At 38.9% G+C, this 18,605-nt stretch overlaps 1 protein-coding gene across 2 annotated transcripts in view; it reads left to right on the forward strand.

The window, feature by feature from the left end:
• Positions 1–5,872: 5,872 nt before the first annotated feature.
• The window catches only part of CDK8 (cyclin dependent kinase 8), a 49,720-nt gene continuing 36,987 nt past the window's right edge, over positions 5,873–18,605 (forward strand). Inside the window, exon 1 of one of the 2 annotated variants that reach the window (XM_025894960.2) lies at positions 5,873–5,946. In XM_025894960.2, the coding sequence (XP_025750745.1) occupies positions 5,923–5,946 (24 nt within the window). In that variant the 5' untranslated portion in view covers positions 5,873–5,922. Of the gene's footprint in view, positions 5,947–17,518; positions 17,633–18,605 lie in introns of those variants that run through there. The other variant, XM_025894961.2, reaches the window with a different exon arrangement.

The following is an 18,605-nucleotide window of genomic DNA, read 5'->3' on the forward strand; positions in this document are numbered from 1 at the left end:
TTTCTGTTCTTTTTATCAACACAATTTCAACACATTTAAATATGTGAAACCCAACAGGTTTTGAAAAAAGGAAATTACAAACAGTGGAAGTGATTATCATTTCATCACTGTTCGCTCAGATTTTTTTTAGAGAATGATTTGTAAGGTTTTGGTCTTTATTTTACCTGGAGGTACAGGATCAGTGATGAGACCTACTGTGTGTGCTAATTAGTTTGACAAAAGTTTTGACCTAAATGTGCTTTCTGGGAAGTCAGGTGCTTATAATGCAACTTCTCAGCCTTTGTACCAAGCTGTTTTCCTGTATGATTTATTTTTTGGTGATGCACATAATTTTTGCTATTTGACTGTTACCCTCTATCCTCACAGAACTGTTACATCTCATTCTGTAGTTATACCCGATCAGCTTTGTACATTGAAATGTATGCAATGATAACTGCTGGGTTTCATGCATTTAAATGTTTTTACAATTTGAAGCTTTTTTCGGTCTCAGCCGGTTGGATTGTGTCAATAAAGCCCAGTAAATTTAATACTTACTGTATTATTTAGTTATAAAGGCAGTATATCTTGGATGTGCTTGTTGGGGTTTAAGCCCAGCAGCTCAACCCTACGCAGCCACATGCTGTCTAGGCTCTCTAATTTGGCCGAGTGTAAGATGAGATCATGTCACAAGCTTTGCTAAGGTGGAGGTAACATCCAGTGCTTTTTCACTGTCCCTAGAGCTAGTCCTCTCGCTGTATGGGACACTCAGGTTGACCAGACACAGCTTACCCTGGAAAATCCTTGCCAGCTGTTCCCACTCATTTATTTTCCTTCATGGGCCTGAAAATAGCTTCCCAGGAGGATTTGCTGCATAACCTTTCCATGGACTGAGGTTAGGCTGATTGCCCTATAATATCACTGAACCTTTTTTCCTTTCTCAGAGGGTCCTGATATTTGCCCTTTTCTAATCTTCAGGAATGTGCCATTGAGCACCATGACCTTTTGCAGATGACAGAGTGGCTTTGCAGTGACATTTGCCAGCTCCGTTGAGCACCCTTGAATGCAGCCCCCCTGGTCTTGTGTCTGTCCAATTTGTTGATGTCCCTAATTTGGTTTTCCTCTACTTCTTTTCACCAGGACTGTGCCACTAGCCTTGGGAATGTGTAGTTGTGAAAGTGTAATGTGACGTGAAAACCAGTACCAAAAAATCATTGAAAACCTCAGCCTCTCTTCTGTCCTTTGTCACTTGATTCTCCAACACACTTATTTTCTGGGTTGGTAGTAGGTACAAAATGCAATAGAATTCCTGGTATAAGTATTTTATTCTGGCAAGATTATTTGGTGCCATGAATGTGGTATTGGAAGAGAAAACAGATAATTCTATTCTTGCAAGTCATCATTTGAATGGGTACCAGTTTGCCCTCATCTTGCTGTGCTTTCTAGAAAATTACGTATTGTTTTGGTGGGTGTTTAAATGTTTGCTGTGATTATAATATTGGCATTCAGTATAAATTTATAAAATATTTTCTCTTCAAAAACTGCATTTGTGTATTCATATGCTTCCCAAGAACTGAATTACTGCTTCCTGTAGACTTCACTTCCTGTCTTGTATGTCTAGGGTGGTTTTCATTTATTGAAAAAGAAAACGAAAAAATACCACTGCTGTGACGTGGGGGAAGAGGCAGGGAATGATGCTGCAAAGTAAAAATGCCAAGTCTCCTAAATGTTATAACTTGCCATTATGTTTGATTTTTGTATTTTAACATAGAGAAATTTAAAAATCCCCCACATGTTTTATTGGTAGGCTTATCTTTTCATTATCAGGTTTCTTATTCTTTAGGGACTAAGAGATACAAACAATTAAAAGATTGCTTAGAGTTTTCCATGGAAGAGATGCTGCGGTTCCCTGTGGTAGTTGAAAACTGTAGAGCTTGTTTCCCTCAAATGTTTAATTGCAGTCAAGTTTTACGTTTCCTTCTTTATGAGGACAAAACTATTCCTACATTGACCAGTTAATTTTGAATTTGAGATTTTTAACCGTAATGTAAATTTAGAATGATTATCACCGATTTTAAGGCTTTGGTACTTTATTCTGCTATATTTATTACTGAATTGAATTTTAAACTGTTCTAATGATGCAAATGAAGGATATTTTGTAGTATTGTGTCAACACATTTATACAAAATTTATGATATGTGAGATGAAATAACAGAATTTTTTTAATCTGCCTTTTATGTCATAGGTCTCCTTTTTTTCCATCTGCGGGATATTTTCTCACACTTGCTGAACATATTTGTGCTTAAAGTATCCTTCTAAATTAGGCTTTGAAATACCAGACTTTTTAATACTAAAGCTTTGCAACATACTCACATTCAGCAGGTGTCTCTTCCCGTTCCTTTTGATTTTTATTTTTTCGGAGACTGAATGTTTCTTATGCTGCTCTCGTACTTCTAAATTTAGTAGAACTTAAAAAAAATAATGTTTTGAAGCAACATTATAATAAAAACTTAATTCTCTTGAAGATGGCAATTTTTTTATTCAAGCTGTAAGAGCAACACCTACTCTTTTATGGTGCGGGGCCCTTAAAATGTGAGCTGCTACAGTGTTACAGTTAGCTGTGGAAGTTGTTTATAAACAGGGCTTTTATTCCCTCCTTCTTTTCCCTTATTGCTTACTTTTTTCTGGTTTGTTTTTTTTTTTTTCATCAAACATCTCTTTATCTTCAAACATCTCTTTTTATCTTCAGAGGAGGAAATTACTCTTATCCAAAATCTTGGGGAAGCCATTTGGGCTGCTGTTATGATTCTAAACAGACTTGGTGAAATATTTTTGAGTTTTGTAAAAGGAGCTCGGTCATTGTGTTTGACCTTTCTCTTGGCTTCCTAACACTTTTGTAAACGCTCATCACTCCCTTTAAAAACCACCTTCCCAGTTCCCTTGGCTCACAAAGAATTACACTGGGTTTTTATAAAGAAAATCTCACTTGACTCAAAGGTAGAAGTAGGATTTTCCTGCTTTTGTAAATAGAGAAGCTGGTACTAGTGGTGTAATGGGTAACCGTGGTGTGTTAGCAGCCTCCGAGTAGAACAGATTTTAGAGAGGTTTGGAAATTGGTTTATTACTTTGTATCTCAGCTGTGCCAGAACAATTCAGAGAATTTAAGTCTTGGAAGCCTTTGGTTATTTTGTTCACATTTTGGAGGAGAGAGTACTGTGGGGCTAAAAATGGACTTTATCCCTAAACTGTAATTTATTTTCCTTCTTTTCACCGTGCTTATATTTCCTATAGACTACTTGGAGAGATGGAGGACAGGGCAGAGGCCACTTGTTTTGGGTTTCCACATGCAGAACCTGGGCAGAACAAAGGAGCAAGCAGTTCATTCCCCACAGCCCTGGGTCACTGTAAGGGCAAAGCAAAGTTGGGCATTGGAGCTCTGGATCTCAGCTCTTTAACTGGCTTTTAATGTGAGAAAAATAATTTTCAGAGACTTCATACTCATCCATTGCTTTGAGAAGACCAAATGCTATGTTTTTAAGCCACCATGTCATATTTCAGCATTAAAGCACTGATTGTGAGAGTTAACAAACACAGCTGAAAGTGTCTTTTTCCAGTTTTTTTCTAGGAAACAGCTGAGGTATTTTTTCTAAAAATTTCCAGAGAGGGTCTACCATCTGATATGGAAAATTTTAGTCCGTATTTAATTTGTTAAAAATTTGACCAATTAAAAATAGTTGTACTGTCTTAAATGTATGTCAGGCTTCGTTGTAGACAGTGCTACCAGAAATGCTTGTAATATCACCAGTTACATTGTAGTACTTCTTATTATACTGAGTTCTCCTTCGAATACCTTGAAATCTAAGCAGATAAGCAATAGGACAATGAGAATAACCTTTAGTCTGACCAGTTTTGCTCCCTAGTCAGTCAGTGGTAATGTGTGTAACAGTGGCAGCTGTGTGGTAGCACTGTTCATGAAAAAGAGATCTCTCCAAACATCTCAAAACTAAGTAGATGAGCACATAGGGCAATGAGAATAACTTGTAGTCCGATCCATTTTGCTTCACACTTGTCCAGTAACAGCTGCAAGCCTTTGGTATCTTAAGGCAGAGGGTAAAACAATTTTTAGCTGAGAAAATTTTCCTGTCTCTTTCTGTGAGCAGTATAGGAAATCTCTGTGCAGATTGGGATTATGTTCAGTAGCTGCTCATGGAGTAGTAGCTGCAAATTTGTGTAATTTAATCTTATATCTGTTTGTGCTTTTGATCCCTGTAATATTCTGTCATCATGAGTTGCGCAGTTCAATTATGTGCTTAATACCATAATGGCTTCTTGCTTTTGGGCTTCATACAACCTGTTTTCCTCTTAACGTGAGAACTAAGAGATTGTGTAACACCTTGTTTTGGCCACGTATGTGTTTGTGCTCAGCATTGGCTCTTTCTCTTCTAGACTGGCAAATTTCAGGGTTTATTATATGCAAGCTTTTTATTGCCCCCTGTCATTGTCTTACCTACTTTTTTTCATGTTTGTGTCAGATCTTGTGTATTTTCTTGTCTGTTATCTTGCTGCATCCATGTAATTTGCCTCTTGCTGAAATTTGCTTTTATCCACTTGCTGTTCTGTTCTTTCTTTTAATGAGCTGTGTTCAGATTTTGTCCGTTCATTTTTCACTTCTTTGCTCTTCCCTAGGTAGTGATGAATAGGGGAAGGCATGTGTTTCGGGAAGGAAGAAAGCAATTCAAAGCCTTGCAAATAGTTATCAAGAGCTGCAGGAAACAAGTGTATATGTTTTCAATGCTTAGCTACAGTTTGGTTTTATTTGCCTTTCAAATATTTGAGTTGCATTTTTTTAGGATGACTCTTCACAGCTCTGAAAGCTGGATTCATTAAAAATTAATATATTTTCTTATGTAACCTAGAGATTTGAAGCTATACTGGTGTTCCAAATATTGAAGGCAGTACTGTTAAGTGTCATGCCCCCCAGGGGTGCTGTGGATACCAGCCCACAAGTGGGAAGGACAAGCATTCCATCTCTTAAAAGTTTTGAGTCTTTGAGGCTGAGAATGGGCAAGAGTTCAGTATCTTCTTTTGCTGCAGTGTATCTCTTCTCCATTTTGCTTTTGGTGGCTGGAGTTACTAATAGGCTTACGTTTTAAATAAGTGACTGTAAGGTACATACTGGTTCAAGTACAAGGAGATGATGGTGGTTTGTTTACGTGTTATATATGTTTAAAGCTGAATAAGCATTTTATAGAACTGTAGAATGGTTTGGGTTGGAAGGCACCTTCAAGGTCTTTTAGTTCCAGCCCCCCTGCCATGGACAGGGACGCCTTCCACTGGAACCCACTTCTGGATTCTTCAGATTGCGCAAATATCTGGTGGTTTTTTTTTAATCAATCTTAGTAGTTTTATTAGCTTGATAGGAATAAAATTTTCAGGCACATTTTGATAGGAGAAAAAAAAAAGATGTTTTAATGTGACATTAGTTCTGGGCTACTCAAGAATTCATTAAAATATGGGGAAATTTACTGTGTTCCAGAGTAATAAATTTATGTGAGATACAACCCTAGCTAGGCTTATTTCTAGTGCGTGCTAATTGCTTGCTTTGTTTTCTTTTTAATAAGGAAGGAATGGAAGAAACGTTAATCATTGTATTTAAAACAGAGGTTTTAAAATCATCTCAGTGTAATGAGAGCAGACATATTTTAGCTTTATCAAGGTAGTGTGGTAGTTAAGGTTTAGCTTGATATCCAGACATTAAACTAGTAAATAATCAAAAGAAAATAAGATGCAGAATTTGTATTAATTAAAAGCTGTCCTCTGAATGGTGTTGAAGAGCTCATTTAGAATTCACGGTGCAATTTTTTTAAAAAAACCCTTCTTTTTCTCTTTCACAGGAAAGATGATAAAGATTACGCTTTAAAGCAGATAGAAGGTACTGGAATTTCTATGTCTGCATGCAGAGAAATAGCAGTAAGTAACAGTTCTTTCTACTAGCCAGACTTATTGAAAGTGTTGACTTGGATGCATGCTGAGTTTTGTTTGCTGAATCATGTTATTCTACTATGGGTACTATGTCTTTATCATAGAGGTATAAAGTAAGTACAAACGTCATGGAAGATTTTAGGTACCTGTTATGTTTGCTGTCTAAAAAGGACGGGGTTTTTAAGTTACAATTTACTGCCTGCCTTGGGGCAAACCATATTTAAATGCAGTGGTGTTGTTGTTTACCTTGGCTGAATGCCAGGTATCAACCGGACCTGTCCCCAGCCTCACCCTGGAGGGGAGGGAAGGAGGAAAGAGGAAAAGTAAAAAGAAAAACCAAAAAACTGCAAAACCAAAGCTGCTAAGAAAGGTGGTTTAATATTTACACAAAGAGGAAAAAAACTATAAACACTATACACACCGAGAAGAACTAACAATAAAGACTACTTCCCCACGAGAACACTCTCCTCCTCTGAAGAAATGGCCCGACTATTCCACGCAGCTACCTGGAAGAGAAGAGAGCCTTGCTGCCTTCTCGTCTCTTTTATATCTGAGCTGACGTAACATGGTATGGAATACCTTATTGGCACGATATGAATCAGGTGGTTTATCTAGTTCCTTTTCCTTCCCAGGGAGGGTAACAAACCCATTACAAGTGCTTTAAAAACATGATTGGAGTTAGTGAGTTAAATTACACATTTGATCTGAGTTTTTGCATTAGTACTTCGTTTCCTAAAGAGATTAGTTCCTATTGGCTTACAATGATTAAAGCATTTTAACTTCTATTTAAGCAAAGACTTCAAACTAAACTGAAATTGTCTCAGAGGCTGTGATACAGCCATGAATATTATTTAAACATTTCATTCAGTTTTTCAGGTTTGTATTTGTATATTTCATGTTGTTAGAAACTGGTGAATAGTGTGATGTAGTTATGGTTTGCAACAAGCTTCCAAAGCAATACTGGTAAAACCAGTATTCTGAACTGGTTTATATTCTTATGTTTTACTGCTGCTCGAGTTTATTGTTATTGAAATGTTTCAAGTGAAATTGCATACTAAAAGGAAATGCATGTAATATCAGGGGCTGTGTGGGAAGGGTATAGTTTATTTTCAGTCCGTATTCCTCAAGAGTATAAAACTTTACTCTAATTTCATTTTCTTGACTGAAGTTAGTACCGGGCTTTCCCACTTTGTCAAATTCCAGTTGACTTTGTGATATCAAAAACATTAGTCCTTGAACTGAATGAGGTGAAAGAAATGATGCACAAAGACTATTTTTCAGGAGATACTCTTTCTGTCCAGTGATGAAAGCTGAGTCTTCTGCTGTTGTAGACATTCACTCTGAACTAAATGAACTGAAAACAGGGTCTTAAATTTTGCCGATTTCAACTGTTTTGGTGGAAATTTTCCAAATGTTGTGACTGACTGAATACCTTTAGGAAATGCCAGCTACCATTTCAGAGGAATTTGGGATAATTTTTTGTCTTTCTGCAGTGATTTACCTAAAAAGATTTGAAGAGTTTGTTCTGCTAAAATTTGGCAGGAGAAGCCTGGCTGATGTTAGGGGGAGGTGTCTCTGCTCTAGATAGGACCCTAGCTTACTTTGTCTATTAAGAGAATCATTAACTTGGCTGACAGTCAGGAAGAATTTGGCCTCATTGTTTGGCTTGAGGAGTGTTGTGTGCTCATTCCCTTTGGGCAGCAAGGTCACCAGTATTGATGGAAAAGGAGCGAGCAGCAGGAAGGCTTTTTCTTTTCTCTGAGCTGCTGCAGCATATGCTCTTTGAAGAGAACAGCAGTACAACACAGGACCCACGTGGAACAGGGTTAGGTGAGGGAAGGAGGGAAATGTGCTGAACATACCAAAGTTGCCAAGAAAGCGGGTATTGAGAGCAAAGAGAGGAGTGGAGCCCAAAAGCAGGCATAGAGGTAGAAAGAGAAACCTGAATTAGCATTTACTGAACTGTTGTTGACTTTGTTTCTGGTTGTGCTTCCAGGATTGCAACTCCTAATACTGTGGTTGAATTTTCCTGCAGTTGAATTAATAATTCACCCTGGACTTGAATCTATTTTTCTTGCCATTCTCTTGATGTTGCTGTTTGGAGTGAACAGGAGATTTCCCCCCCTGCAGTGGTGTTTTCCATGGTGTTTTGCTAAATAGATTTTTTTCCCCCACCCCTTCTATCAGTTAATATTGTAAAAGGAGCAAAATGAACCTTACATGGAGATGGATCAAATTGAGGATAATAATCATACTGTTTATGTATGAAAATGCTACAGATTTAACATTTGTACCTTAACGTGATCTGTACATCTAACTAATAAAATTATTTTTGTTGTACTTAAAAAGTCAAGGCTGCATGCCAGACTTTGTTACAATGTGTTCTGGACTACCCTGATTAATGCATTTTACGAGCATGGTGCTATTAAGAGGAATTAGGACGATTCCATTTGCATATGAGCTATATGCATTTCAGTTTCTCCGGAGAGCTGTGAAAATCTGGGAAGAGTGTAGTTTGGTATAAATCCCAGTAGAACTCTAGTTTTTACAGCTCTGCCATGGCTTTTGTCTTGTATATGCAGCTTCAGTTTTGGAGTATTGAATAACTTTTATGTTTAAAAATGTCCATAACTTACTCTTTCAAGACATCAGTTTGATACAGACACCTGAGATGAAGAACAGTGTAAAAGCTTCAGAAAAATAAAATAATTATCGACTTCCATCATTTGTAGGGAAGAGTTTGAACTAGGTCAGAGACCTGAGTTTAAACAGCTGACTTGGTGATGGTATGAACTCAATATATATACGTATGTGAAAGACTTTGTACGTTTCTGTACTTCTCTACAGCATGAGAACTTGGACCTAATGTTCAAGAACCTAGCTAGTCTCTTACTTGATTATAAACCCCCTCAACCTCTTATTTCTATCATTTTATGTAAACTATTTTGTCTTGCTGGTGGAGTTAACAGTTACTGTGCTAATTGAATCAGTATGTTTAACATCAAGATAGTTGAAGACTTATATATTCTTCCTTAATCTTTTCCCCATTCATCCATCATGATAAACATTTGTGAATCTTGCCTCTTTCAGAACCTTAACCACATATTTGGCTGCTCATTTCTTTTTCTCTGCAGGTCTGTGTGGTGCTTGGGATCCTGGGTATCTGTTTTGTGATCTGCAATTTCACTTCTGAGGATTTAAGCAGGCACTAAAAACTGCATGCTCAGCATGCCAAGAATTTGTGTTAGGTGGGATAGAATGGTGAGAAGATTTGTATAAAAATATGCAAAACATATAAGCCCAAATGACTGATTCCTCATCTTCTGATTTAATCACATCGAAGAAAGTCATTAAAGCCTATCTACCTGGAATAGTGCAGCAAATGCTATTTCACAGTTCGCAAGGCAAGAGAATTCTTCAAGGCTGTAGGATGCTGAAGTAGTTAACCAGGCTTTAAACGGAGCTTCAGGATTTTGGCTTGGGCAGTTTCCTATACAGGAGTCTTAGGTTTTGAACCAAACAAGTGACATTTTTTTGTGTTGATTAGCATTTTTCGTTCAGTTTTAGCAGGTTTGCAATATGCTTGCATATTGCTTTGTTCGATCAGTGAAGAGTTGCTTGGGTTGGGATTTTGTTTGCCTTTTTGTTGTTTAGCTGTGGGGGAGTTGTTTGTTTTTTCTTTTTACTGGTCTTCCATGCAGATTTGTTTTTTGGTGCCTGTTCTGGTTGACAGAAATATCCTGGAAAAACTGTTTTATATGGAACATATAAAACACGTAGTCTTTTTATATGATACCATTAGGTTTTGACTTGTCTCCAAAGAGGAAGTGCAAGGTATGGTAGCAGAGACTTTCAGTTGTGGAAATGCTGAATGTGACAGATCTGGGGTGGACAATGTGATGTTCTGGCTGTCTCCTGTCTCTGTGGTGTCTGTCAAACACCATATCCAGCTTGTGCAAGTTAAAACGGCCTTGAGACTGCCAGGGCCTTGGAGGCATTCATAGGATTTTATGGTTTCCTGTTGTAACAAATGCAGGCTGTTAGCACAAAAGGTGGTATCTTCTGTGTTGGATCTGGTGACAGTGTGACAGTAGACTGTGGACGTTCATCTTCACCAAAGGGGGGAAGATGAGCAGTTCTGTTAGTTTCCTATTGAGTGAGCAAGCTGAGTTGAACTATCCTTTGGCTGCACTGTGGCTTAACATAACTCCCGGGAAAGGGAGAGCCTCTGCAGCAGACCTGCTCATCTCTGCATCTGCTCCATCCCCTTGGCTTTCAGCTTCTGGGCTAGAAGGTGATAGAGGTAGTGGCAGAGCTGGAGCAGCAGGCCTGTGCCCTGTAGAAGGTGAGAAGGGAGCTGCTGTTCATAAGTGGTCTTGGCTGAGTTGAGCTTGGCAGAGGAGGCTACTCTAGAGGTGAACTGGTCCTCCCCACGCACTGGGGCTTCTATGCCCTGGGTGATAAGAGGATGTCTTTACATGATTATCAAACCTCTTTTGCCTCTGCCAGTGGAAGGGCTGGAAGAAGGGTGTAAGAGGTCTTTCAGAGCAGGTCTGAGGGTGACCAAGGATTCTGCAGCTTGCAGCAACCAGAGAGACTCCATAAGGCAGAAGCTAAACTGGGTGACTCCAGGATTCTCACTCTTCAACACTTTCCCTTGGTAAAGAACAAAAAACTGTCCCAATAACTTTATCAAACTGTGTTGCTGGGCTGCAAACAATATTCTTGAGAGATTTTGTGTAAAGAGAGGGTAGCATTACTTTTAGTTCTATGACAGTGAGACAAAGACATTAAGGTATTGTGATTAAATGTTTTAATTGAAATCCTTAGGAATCACGTTTTCTGTGAACAGCAGAATTTGACCAAGCTTGACATCCAATGTCTGCCTCATCAGGGTTCTTTGTCCATCTCCTTACTTTCAGAGGATCTTTAATAATGCCTCTTCTAACACTCTGAATGTGTTTGGACATAGGAGATGCTAATAAATATTGATGTGCATGTGAGATTACATAGGACTCATTTGTTTTAGAAATGGTGGGAGTTAAAAACAGAAATACATTTTTTTTCCTCTTGATGTTTTGTGTTGTCAGGCTTCTTTTTTGCATATTTAGGACTTAAAAATAAAATATACAACCATGTGAAATTTTTGCTTTGTCTGAAGAACTGGAGCTTCAGAAATGTATTGTCAGCTTCATAATAAATTCTTAGAGTGAGCAGTATTATAACTTTGTTACATTGCCTTTGTAAGCTTTCATGTGAACACTTCTGAAAGGAAAACAGCATGTACTTTGAGCAGGTATTCTGTTCTTTTTTTAGTATTGTGGAATATCTGACTCATGAGAGTATGAAACTGTAAAATTATATTTACATTGAAACAAACAGATCTTGAATCTACTGGATAGCAGCTAAGGCAACTTAGGATTTAAGAACTTGTGTAATAAAACTTGGGGTTTTGTTTAAATAACAAATTTAAAGTACTGGAGTAGAGCTCCAGTGTTTGTTAGGAAACCAAGAATAATGATTTGAAGGCTTTTTCAGATTTTTTTGTGGCTTAGAACTGGGTGACATCTCCAGAGTCCTCATATTCTGCTCCTGTTCTTGTAGACGAGCAAAGTGTACCTTCAAAAATTTAGCAAACTACAAGTTAAACGTGTAAGGAAAAGAAAAATCTCTGAAGGCAGTTCCCAAGTCTTATTGTAGTAGTGACTCTATAAATATTATTCAGATCTTAAGCCAAAATTAATCATGACTAATTCATACCCCTTTATGATAATATTGTCAGTTAGAATAGCTTTTCTGGTTTCATTTTAAAGAGAGATACAGACTGTTTCTTCTCTGGCTTTGTTTTGGCAGGCTATAAGCATTTTGGCTTGGCTTGCTGGTTTCCTTTGAACCTTGAGCCTTGCTTGTTTCCTTTGAGCCTTGAAGGCGCTCTCTTCCTCTGGGCATAGGCTTGATCTTTCTTTGCCCTGTTGCAGTTGGAATTAATCTTCCCTGAATTGGCCAGAATTTTGCATAGTGTTTCAGGTAATGTCTCACTACTACCTATACTCATCTGCTTTAGCAGTAATTCCACTGGCATCTTATCTGTTACAGGATGACTAAATCTTTGTCCGTCGCTTTCCAGTCTGAAAATTGCCTTTCTGCATCAACTGCAATCTGCTTTCTGTTCCAAGTCCTTGTTTGCCCATTTTTCCATCTTAAGGCCATGGCATGACTGTTAATATATGATGTTTGTTGCCGGATCCTTTGGTGAAACTGATGTGAATCTTTTTGAAGAATGAGATGATGATTAGAGTTTGAATTTATGCCATTAAACTAGCAAAGATAACACAACAGTGAATTTTGTTTAAATGAATGTTTGGTTGATGTTGCTGATGACTTTGTGTGTAGCCAGCTTTCTGACTGTTCTAAGCTTTGGAGGAAGTGTGCTGCATGGCACTCAAATAAAGGCTGTGAGGGCAAGGAGCTGCTTATTCTAAAACAGCTAATGTCCTGATCAGGACATCAAAGAAACTCCTTCTAGGCCAGGTCACCTGGCCAGTTGCTCTAACAAATGAGTCTGTGCTCCATTTATAGAATTATAGAATTGTTTAGGTTTGGAAAGACCTGTATCATCAAGTCCAACCATTAACCCAGCATTGCCGAATCTACCACTAAACCAGTGGTTTAGCACCATATCTGCATGTCTTTTAGATACCTCCAAGGATGGTGACATAACCACTTCCCTGGGCAGCCTGTTCCACTGCTTAACAAGCCTTTGGGTGAAGAAATTTTCCTGATGACTAATTTAAATCTACCTGATGCAACTTGAATTTTAGAAGCAAGGTAATATTGCAGCACTATGCAGGTTAACATTCCCCACAGACCACAAATATTAGCAAGCATCAAGAGCAGGGTGGAATGGCATTTGCAGTATAGCTAGAAATCCTCACTTATGTGAAAAGTGCAGTGTCTTGGCTCATGAGAAGTGCTGTAGTGGTGGAGAGCTTTATGGGAAATGTGGGAATATCACCGGAGGAAGGAGATCATGTTCATAAAGAATTGTGCTGAGTTCAGCTCATATTTGATGTGAAAGATAATTGTTGTTAGTGAAAGAAAAGATTGGCTTTAGTCATGCAGCAGTTTGCCAGGCTCCCTTAATGCTCCTGTTGATTATTTAATAACATCCTGGCTTACTCCACTTTGTCCTGGTTTGTGAAGCAATTTAACGATTTTATGCATCGTTGGGACACTTTCCTTTGCTGTCCCCCAGCTGCCCTATGGCTGTGGAAGGAGTATTTCTGCATTTCAAGAGGGAGGTAGAGGAACCTCAGTGCAAGCCCAGGACTTACACTTAGGGATGCTGTTTCCCTTGCTGGATCTTGAACAATATGAAAGCAAGGGCAAGACCAGTCAGGGACAACGTGGGCTTCTAACACAAGTCAAACCAGATGTATTGGCATCTTCATCATTTGCTGATTTCTATCTCTTTAAAGGTCTTTTGGGTCTTCCTTCTTTAAAGAGGGTCTAACCAATAAAAGGGAAACCTTTCTGATTGAGAGAATAGGTTTGAATCATCGTGTGATACACAGATGAAAAGGAAGGCAATTTACTGATAGCCAGACACATAGTTTTTTTCTTTCTCTTTGTGTTCTACAGAACTGAGCTAGGAGAGACAGAAGCAATTAGGTATCAGAGTCATTAGGCCAAAAAAGAGTTTTTATCATTACTAGGCATCATACCAATACTCAGACCATGTTTCTTGCAGTCTACTGTGTCTGAACTGTCTTTGAACTCTGTCAGCTGCTGGACACAAATCATATCATCTGGTAGGAGAGGCATGTGGCATATGGGCTAGAGAGAGACTGAGGTTGCTGAAAATGCTTGTTACAGACCGTGTGATGTGTTATGATCTGCATGAGCTCTTTCTGCCCTTCAGACACTGTTTGCATTTGTCACTCTGAGGGTTTCAACCTTTCCAAGACAGTGATTCAAGAATCATCTGTCACCACTGCAGCGATCTTTTTTGCTGCTGTATGTTAGCCATCCTATTCACTGGGGTGCCTGTAGCTGTCTGGCTTTGACCAAACCCATCAGGTTTTTTAAGCAGACTGTAGATAACGGCTATTTAGCACGAGAGGCAAAGGCAGAAATCAGCAATAATGATAAACTGAGTACACAGATGCACAAACAGTAACAGCTGCCATCAGTGACAGTTGGTGATGGACCACAAAAGGAACTCCTCAGGTGTGTCCTTGAGGAGGGCCAGCGGGGGCTTTGTAACTGATGAGAAGGAAAGCAGATTGCTGTAGATCATACAGGAGGATAGGGGGTTTTTTGGGCATTTGAGAGGACTGCTGGGATGTTTAGAGGAAAGATAAAAGGCAAGAAAGGGAGTGATCAAGGTGGATTGGGGAGGAAAAAGCAAGGAATGCTGTGAATCTCCAAGTCTGCGGGATTGACTACCTCTAGCACAAATGAATGAGAATTATATCTATGTTACCTCACAATGCAGACAGGAAAGCTTTCTGCTGCAGTACTCAAAATTTTCTCACCTTTATGTGATATTCTGGACCAGCTTTGGTGATGGGTTCTTGATGTACTCTCCAAGCTGAATCAGATTTGATGTATAGAGATTGGATTTTCTAGCTAAGTGATAGCTGCTACCTCTGGAGTAAAGAGTAGGACAGACTTAAAATAGGACAGAAAAGAGAAAATTAATATTATTTTCTAGAGCTCTTACTAATATCTGCATCTTTCATCGAGGAATAGTCTGTGTCTGGTAAAGATGTGTCCATCAGGCCACAGGAAGTATGATGGCATTTTGGTATGGATGCTTAGTTGCTGAACTATCATGCAGTCTTCTGGTACAGCTAATTCATCAAGATGTTTAGCATAAATTTAAGATGTGAATTTATGCTGATTAAACAAAAATTCTTGGGTTATAAGGACTGGCACAGTGTATCCTTAAACACTGTAACCTCATTCACCATTGAGAGGCTGGTCTTTCATGCTGTACTGGCTCTGTCTGCCATGCAGTTAATCTTACCCATAGCAGTCTGTAGAATGCAGTGTTTTGGATTTGTGGCTAAAGTAATGTTGATAACCCACCAGTGTTTTGGCTATTGCTGACAGTGTTCAGGCTTTCTCTGTTTCCCACTCTGCCTCTCCTCCCTTTTGAGACTGGCTAGGCATCAGTCTTCTTGTGGGAAGTTGTGAGTGATTGCCTTTTCATTGCTTCTGTTGTTTTGTTGTGGGTTTGGTGCTTGTTTATTTCCTCTTTCCTTCACTTATTAAACTGTCTTATCTTCACTCAAAAATTTGCTTGCTTTTTTTTTTGTTCTTCCACTCACATCTGACTGAGAAAGGTGAGAAAGTGGCTATGTGGGGCTTAACTGCTGGCTGGGGTTAATTTACCACAGGCAGTTCCCACCTGTAATTGATAAAAATTTGCAAATAAGCATTTCTTGGGTTTTCCCATGCTGATCTTATGCTTTGTAGGAATTAGAAGAATTTAAAGAATTCCATACTTCTTGTGGATCCTGCCTTTAAGTGTCTTGATGTAATGCTTTGACAGATCTTAAGAGTTTTACCATGCTGAAACTACTGCTTTCTGCATTGATTTGTATTGTTGCTTTGTCTCCTCAACTCTGTCTCCCTGTTTGATCTCATATTTGAGAGAAAATCTCTGTGGGCTATAGGCCCTCTTGTTCAAGAAATGCCACACTGAAGACTGCTCAGTGAGTAGGGATGGGAGTCTATCTCAAATGAAATAGAAAAGAGGGAAACAAACATGTGGATATCTACCTCCATTTTACTGTCTCAGTAGCTTCTAAAAAGTTACCATATGTGACAAAGGTATAAGTAGAAAGGAATGAATTTTTTTGTTTCCTCTATTACGTAGAGGGAAAATTATATTTTCTTGAAAATAATTCATTCTCAGAAGTAAAATTGCATATTCAAATAGTAGTTTCAATTTCCATTGTTTTAATAAAACCCAAACCCTTAACCATTCTGCAGGAAATAAGACGGTTTTATTACAAGCAGCGGTTTCCGTGGTTGCCTCATGCCAAGATACCTGGAGGTCATTTTATTTGGGGGGTTGGGGAGCCATTTTATGGCCAAGGACTGGTGGGCTGCTTACTGTTCTGCTTACAGCTACCTATTGCTGCTTACTGTTCTGCTTACAGGGTTACCTACAGTTACTTACTGTTACAGTTATGGTGTGAAGGCGGGCAGGAAGGTATGTAAGGCAGTAAGACCAGTCTGGGCTCACTGCCAAGGGACCATGCGGCTGGGGCAGGGAAACAACTTGATAGGTTGGTTAAAACAACCCATGGACTGCAAGAAGAAGACTATCACCTTTTAAGGAAGAAAAGAGGGAGGCTTGGCATGGGAGGAGCGAGGGAGTGGTTATGTAAATCAAAGAGTCTTTAAAGGGCTCATCCCTCACATTTGGGGTGTACTTGGACCTGGTCACGAGTGCAGTGCACCCAGCGTGCTATTAATAAAAGTTCTTTGTTTCACTTTATTTGGCCGTCTCCAAAATTTTAATTAGAGGTATTTGTCACAATTCTTTTTATTACAAATGTCATCATTTCTGGCAGACTGAGCTGGCAAGAATTCATCTAGTCTTGGGTAGCCACGCTTGACCATAGTTTGCTTAGATAAAGTTTTTTTTTCTTTCTTAACAATTGAGTATGATATGATCGCAGTATGACCCATAGAGCTCAAATAGACTGATGCTGTCTGTATTCAGTTGTTGTGTTGTATCTCATCCATGCTTTTCTTTTGGTGGGGTTAAAGCTGTAGTTTCTGAAGCAGCTGAGCAGGCTTAATGGCTCAGTGCTGCTGAAAGAAGTTCTTCTAGCTGTGTCCCTTCACTGGGGTCACTGGGGCTGTCTCTGCTGTTAGTGCTTGGCTCAAGAGCTCTGCAGCAGGTCATTGCCTTTGTGCATCTGGGGTAGTTTTCTCTTGAACTGGGAGCTGTTTTATGGGTGGCTTCTTGAGTGCACTGTCTGATGTAATCTGTGTTGTAGGAGGGAGTTGGACCTACTTCTGTAGAGAGTGGTGACCTTGTAGATCAGCTGATTCCACCTTACAAACCACATCTTCATTTAGCTGACTGCATCGACAGGCTCTGAAACGAGTCATTCAGTTTCAAATGTCCGCAACCAGAATGTGACATTTTCAGATAACTGGGAGTCAGGAGAAAATTGGGTCCCCCAGATGGCACTGTCGAAGATTACAGCCTGTGGGAAAGGACAGATGCTACAGCTGGCTGTTTGCGGAGTCGTCTTGATCCTGGATAATAGTGAGGTTTACATAGACTTCAACTTTTAGGAAATGAGTAGGGAGTGAATGCCCTGAGGGGGTTATGACCTGCTTTCAGCTTTGATTTCAAACCAAGGACTCTTTTTTCATTAAAAGATATGTGGTTCTCTGTGACTTGCAGATTTCAACTTTTGTTATTTGTGTTGTAGAGTGTGTAGCAAAGACTATTAAAAGGACTTTCCAGCCCTTTCACAACTCTGGATGTGTGGATATAACTGTTGCGGACTTTCTGTCTTTTGCAGTTGCTGCGAGAGCTCAAGCATCCAAATGTCATTTCTCTGCAAAAGGTGTTTCTTTCTCATGCTGACAGGAAGGTGTGGCTTCTCTTTGACTACGCTGAGCATGACCTCTGGGTAAGGTAAATTGTTTGTAGGTACCAGGCTTAGAGTTTTAGCTGCTGCAAAGGGACAAGATCAGGGGAGACATCATTTTAAGCACGGTATAGCCTCATACTCCATGCTTGTTGGATGCATTTTCAGTACTAAAGGGAAAACAACGGAAAATGTTGAGTCAACACAGTACACAGTTAACCTGTGATCTCTTTAAGAAGATAAAAATCTGCAATTAGTTCTCAGTAGCTAGAACTCTAGTTAAATAAATATAGAATAGAACTGCCTATTACAGTTAAAGTAGGGTGCAGGAAAATGTAATTGATGATACAAGTGAATTCCCTTTGAAAAATGACAAACTTATTTTCTGATTAGGACAGTTTAGAGTTTGTTACATTGATTATCATCCGTGAATACATGAAGTGAGAGTAGTGGCACTGTATATAATGGAAATTTAATTCATATGTTTCAGTAGGAAGAATTTTTACTCAACTCCTCTGCAGAAATTTTATATATTCGGGAGGAAAGCTGTTTATTCCTAATTGCAAGATAGAACTTTAAAATATAAACATGTTGGAGTCAAAGTACTTGTTTTAAGATAGATACCACTTTCCTCTGTTAACTCAGTATTTTTAAGCTTAATACCCATTTGGAATACTTAAAAAAATAAAAGTAGGATCATGAAAAATTAAGAATACCATGCAACCTTGTCTTCCCTGAAAAAAGGTGTGTGTGCCTTGAATTAATTGACATACAAGTTGACCATTGCTCTCAATGGTACAAATATTGTAATACTAACCTTAAAAGATACTAGGATTCAGATCAAAGGGTGCAGTGGAAGCAATTTGGAATGAGATGGACGTTTTTATGTTTGTGTTCATGTAAGAATTTAACAGTATTAGTCATGAGTTGTTTTTTCCTCAGCATGTAGCTGAACACAAATCAGAGTAAAATTAATTTTGGAAAATAGTGTTTCTTGTAGTTGGGAATAACTCAGTAGCC

The sequence above is a fragment of the Manacus vitellinus genome, unplaced genomic scaffold (assembly GCF_001715985.3).
Source record: "Manacus vitellinus isolate BGI_N305 unplaced genomic scaffold, ASM171598v3 scaffold_2_pilon, whole genome shotgun sequence".
Taxonomy (NCBI): Eukaryota; Metazoa; Chordata; class Aves; order Passeriformes; family Pipridae; genus Manacus; species Manacus vitellinus.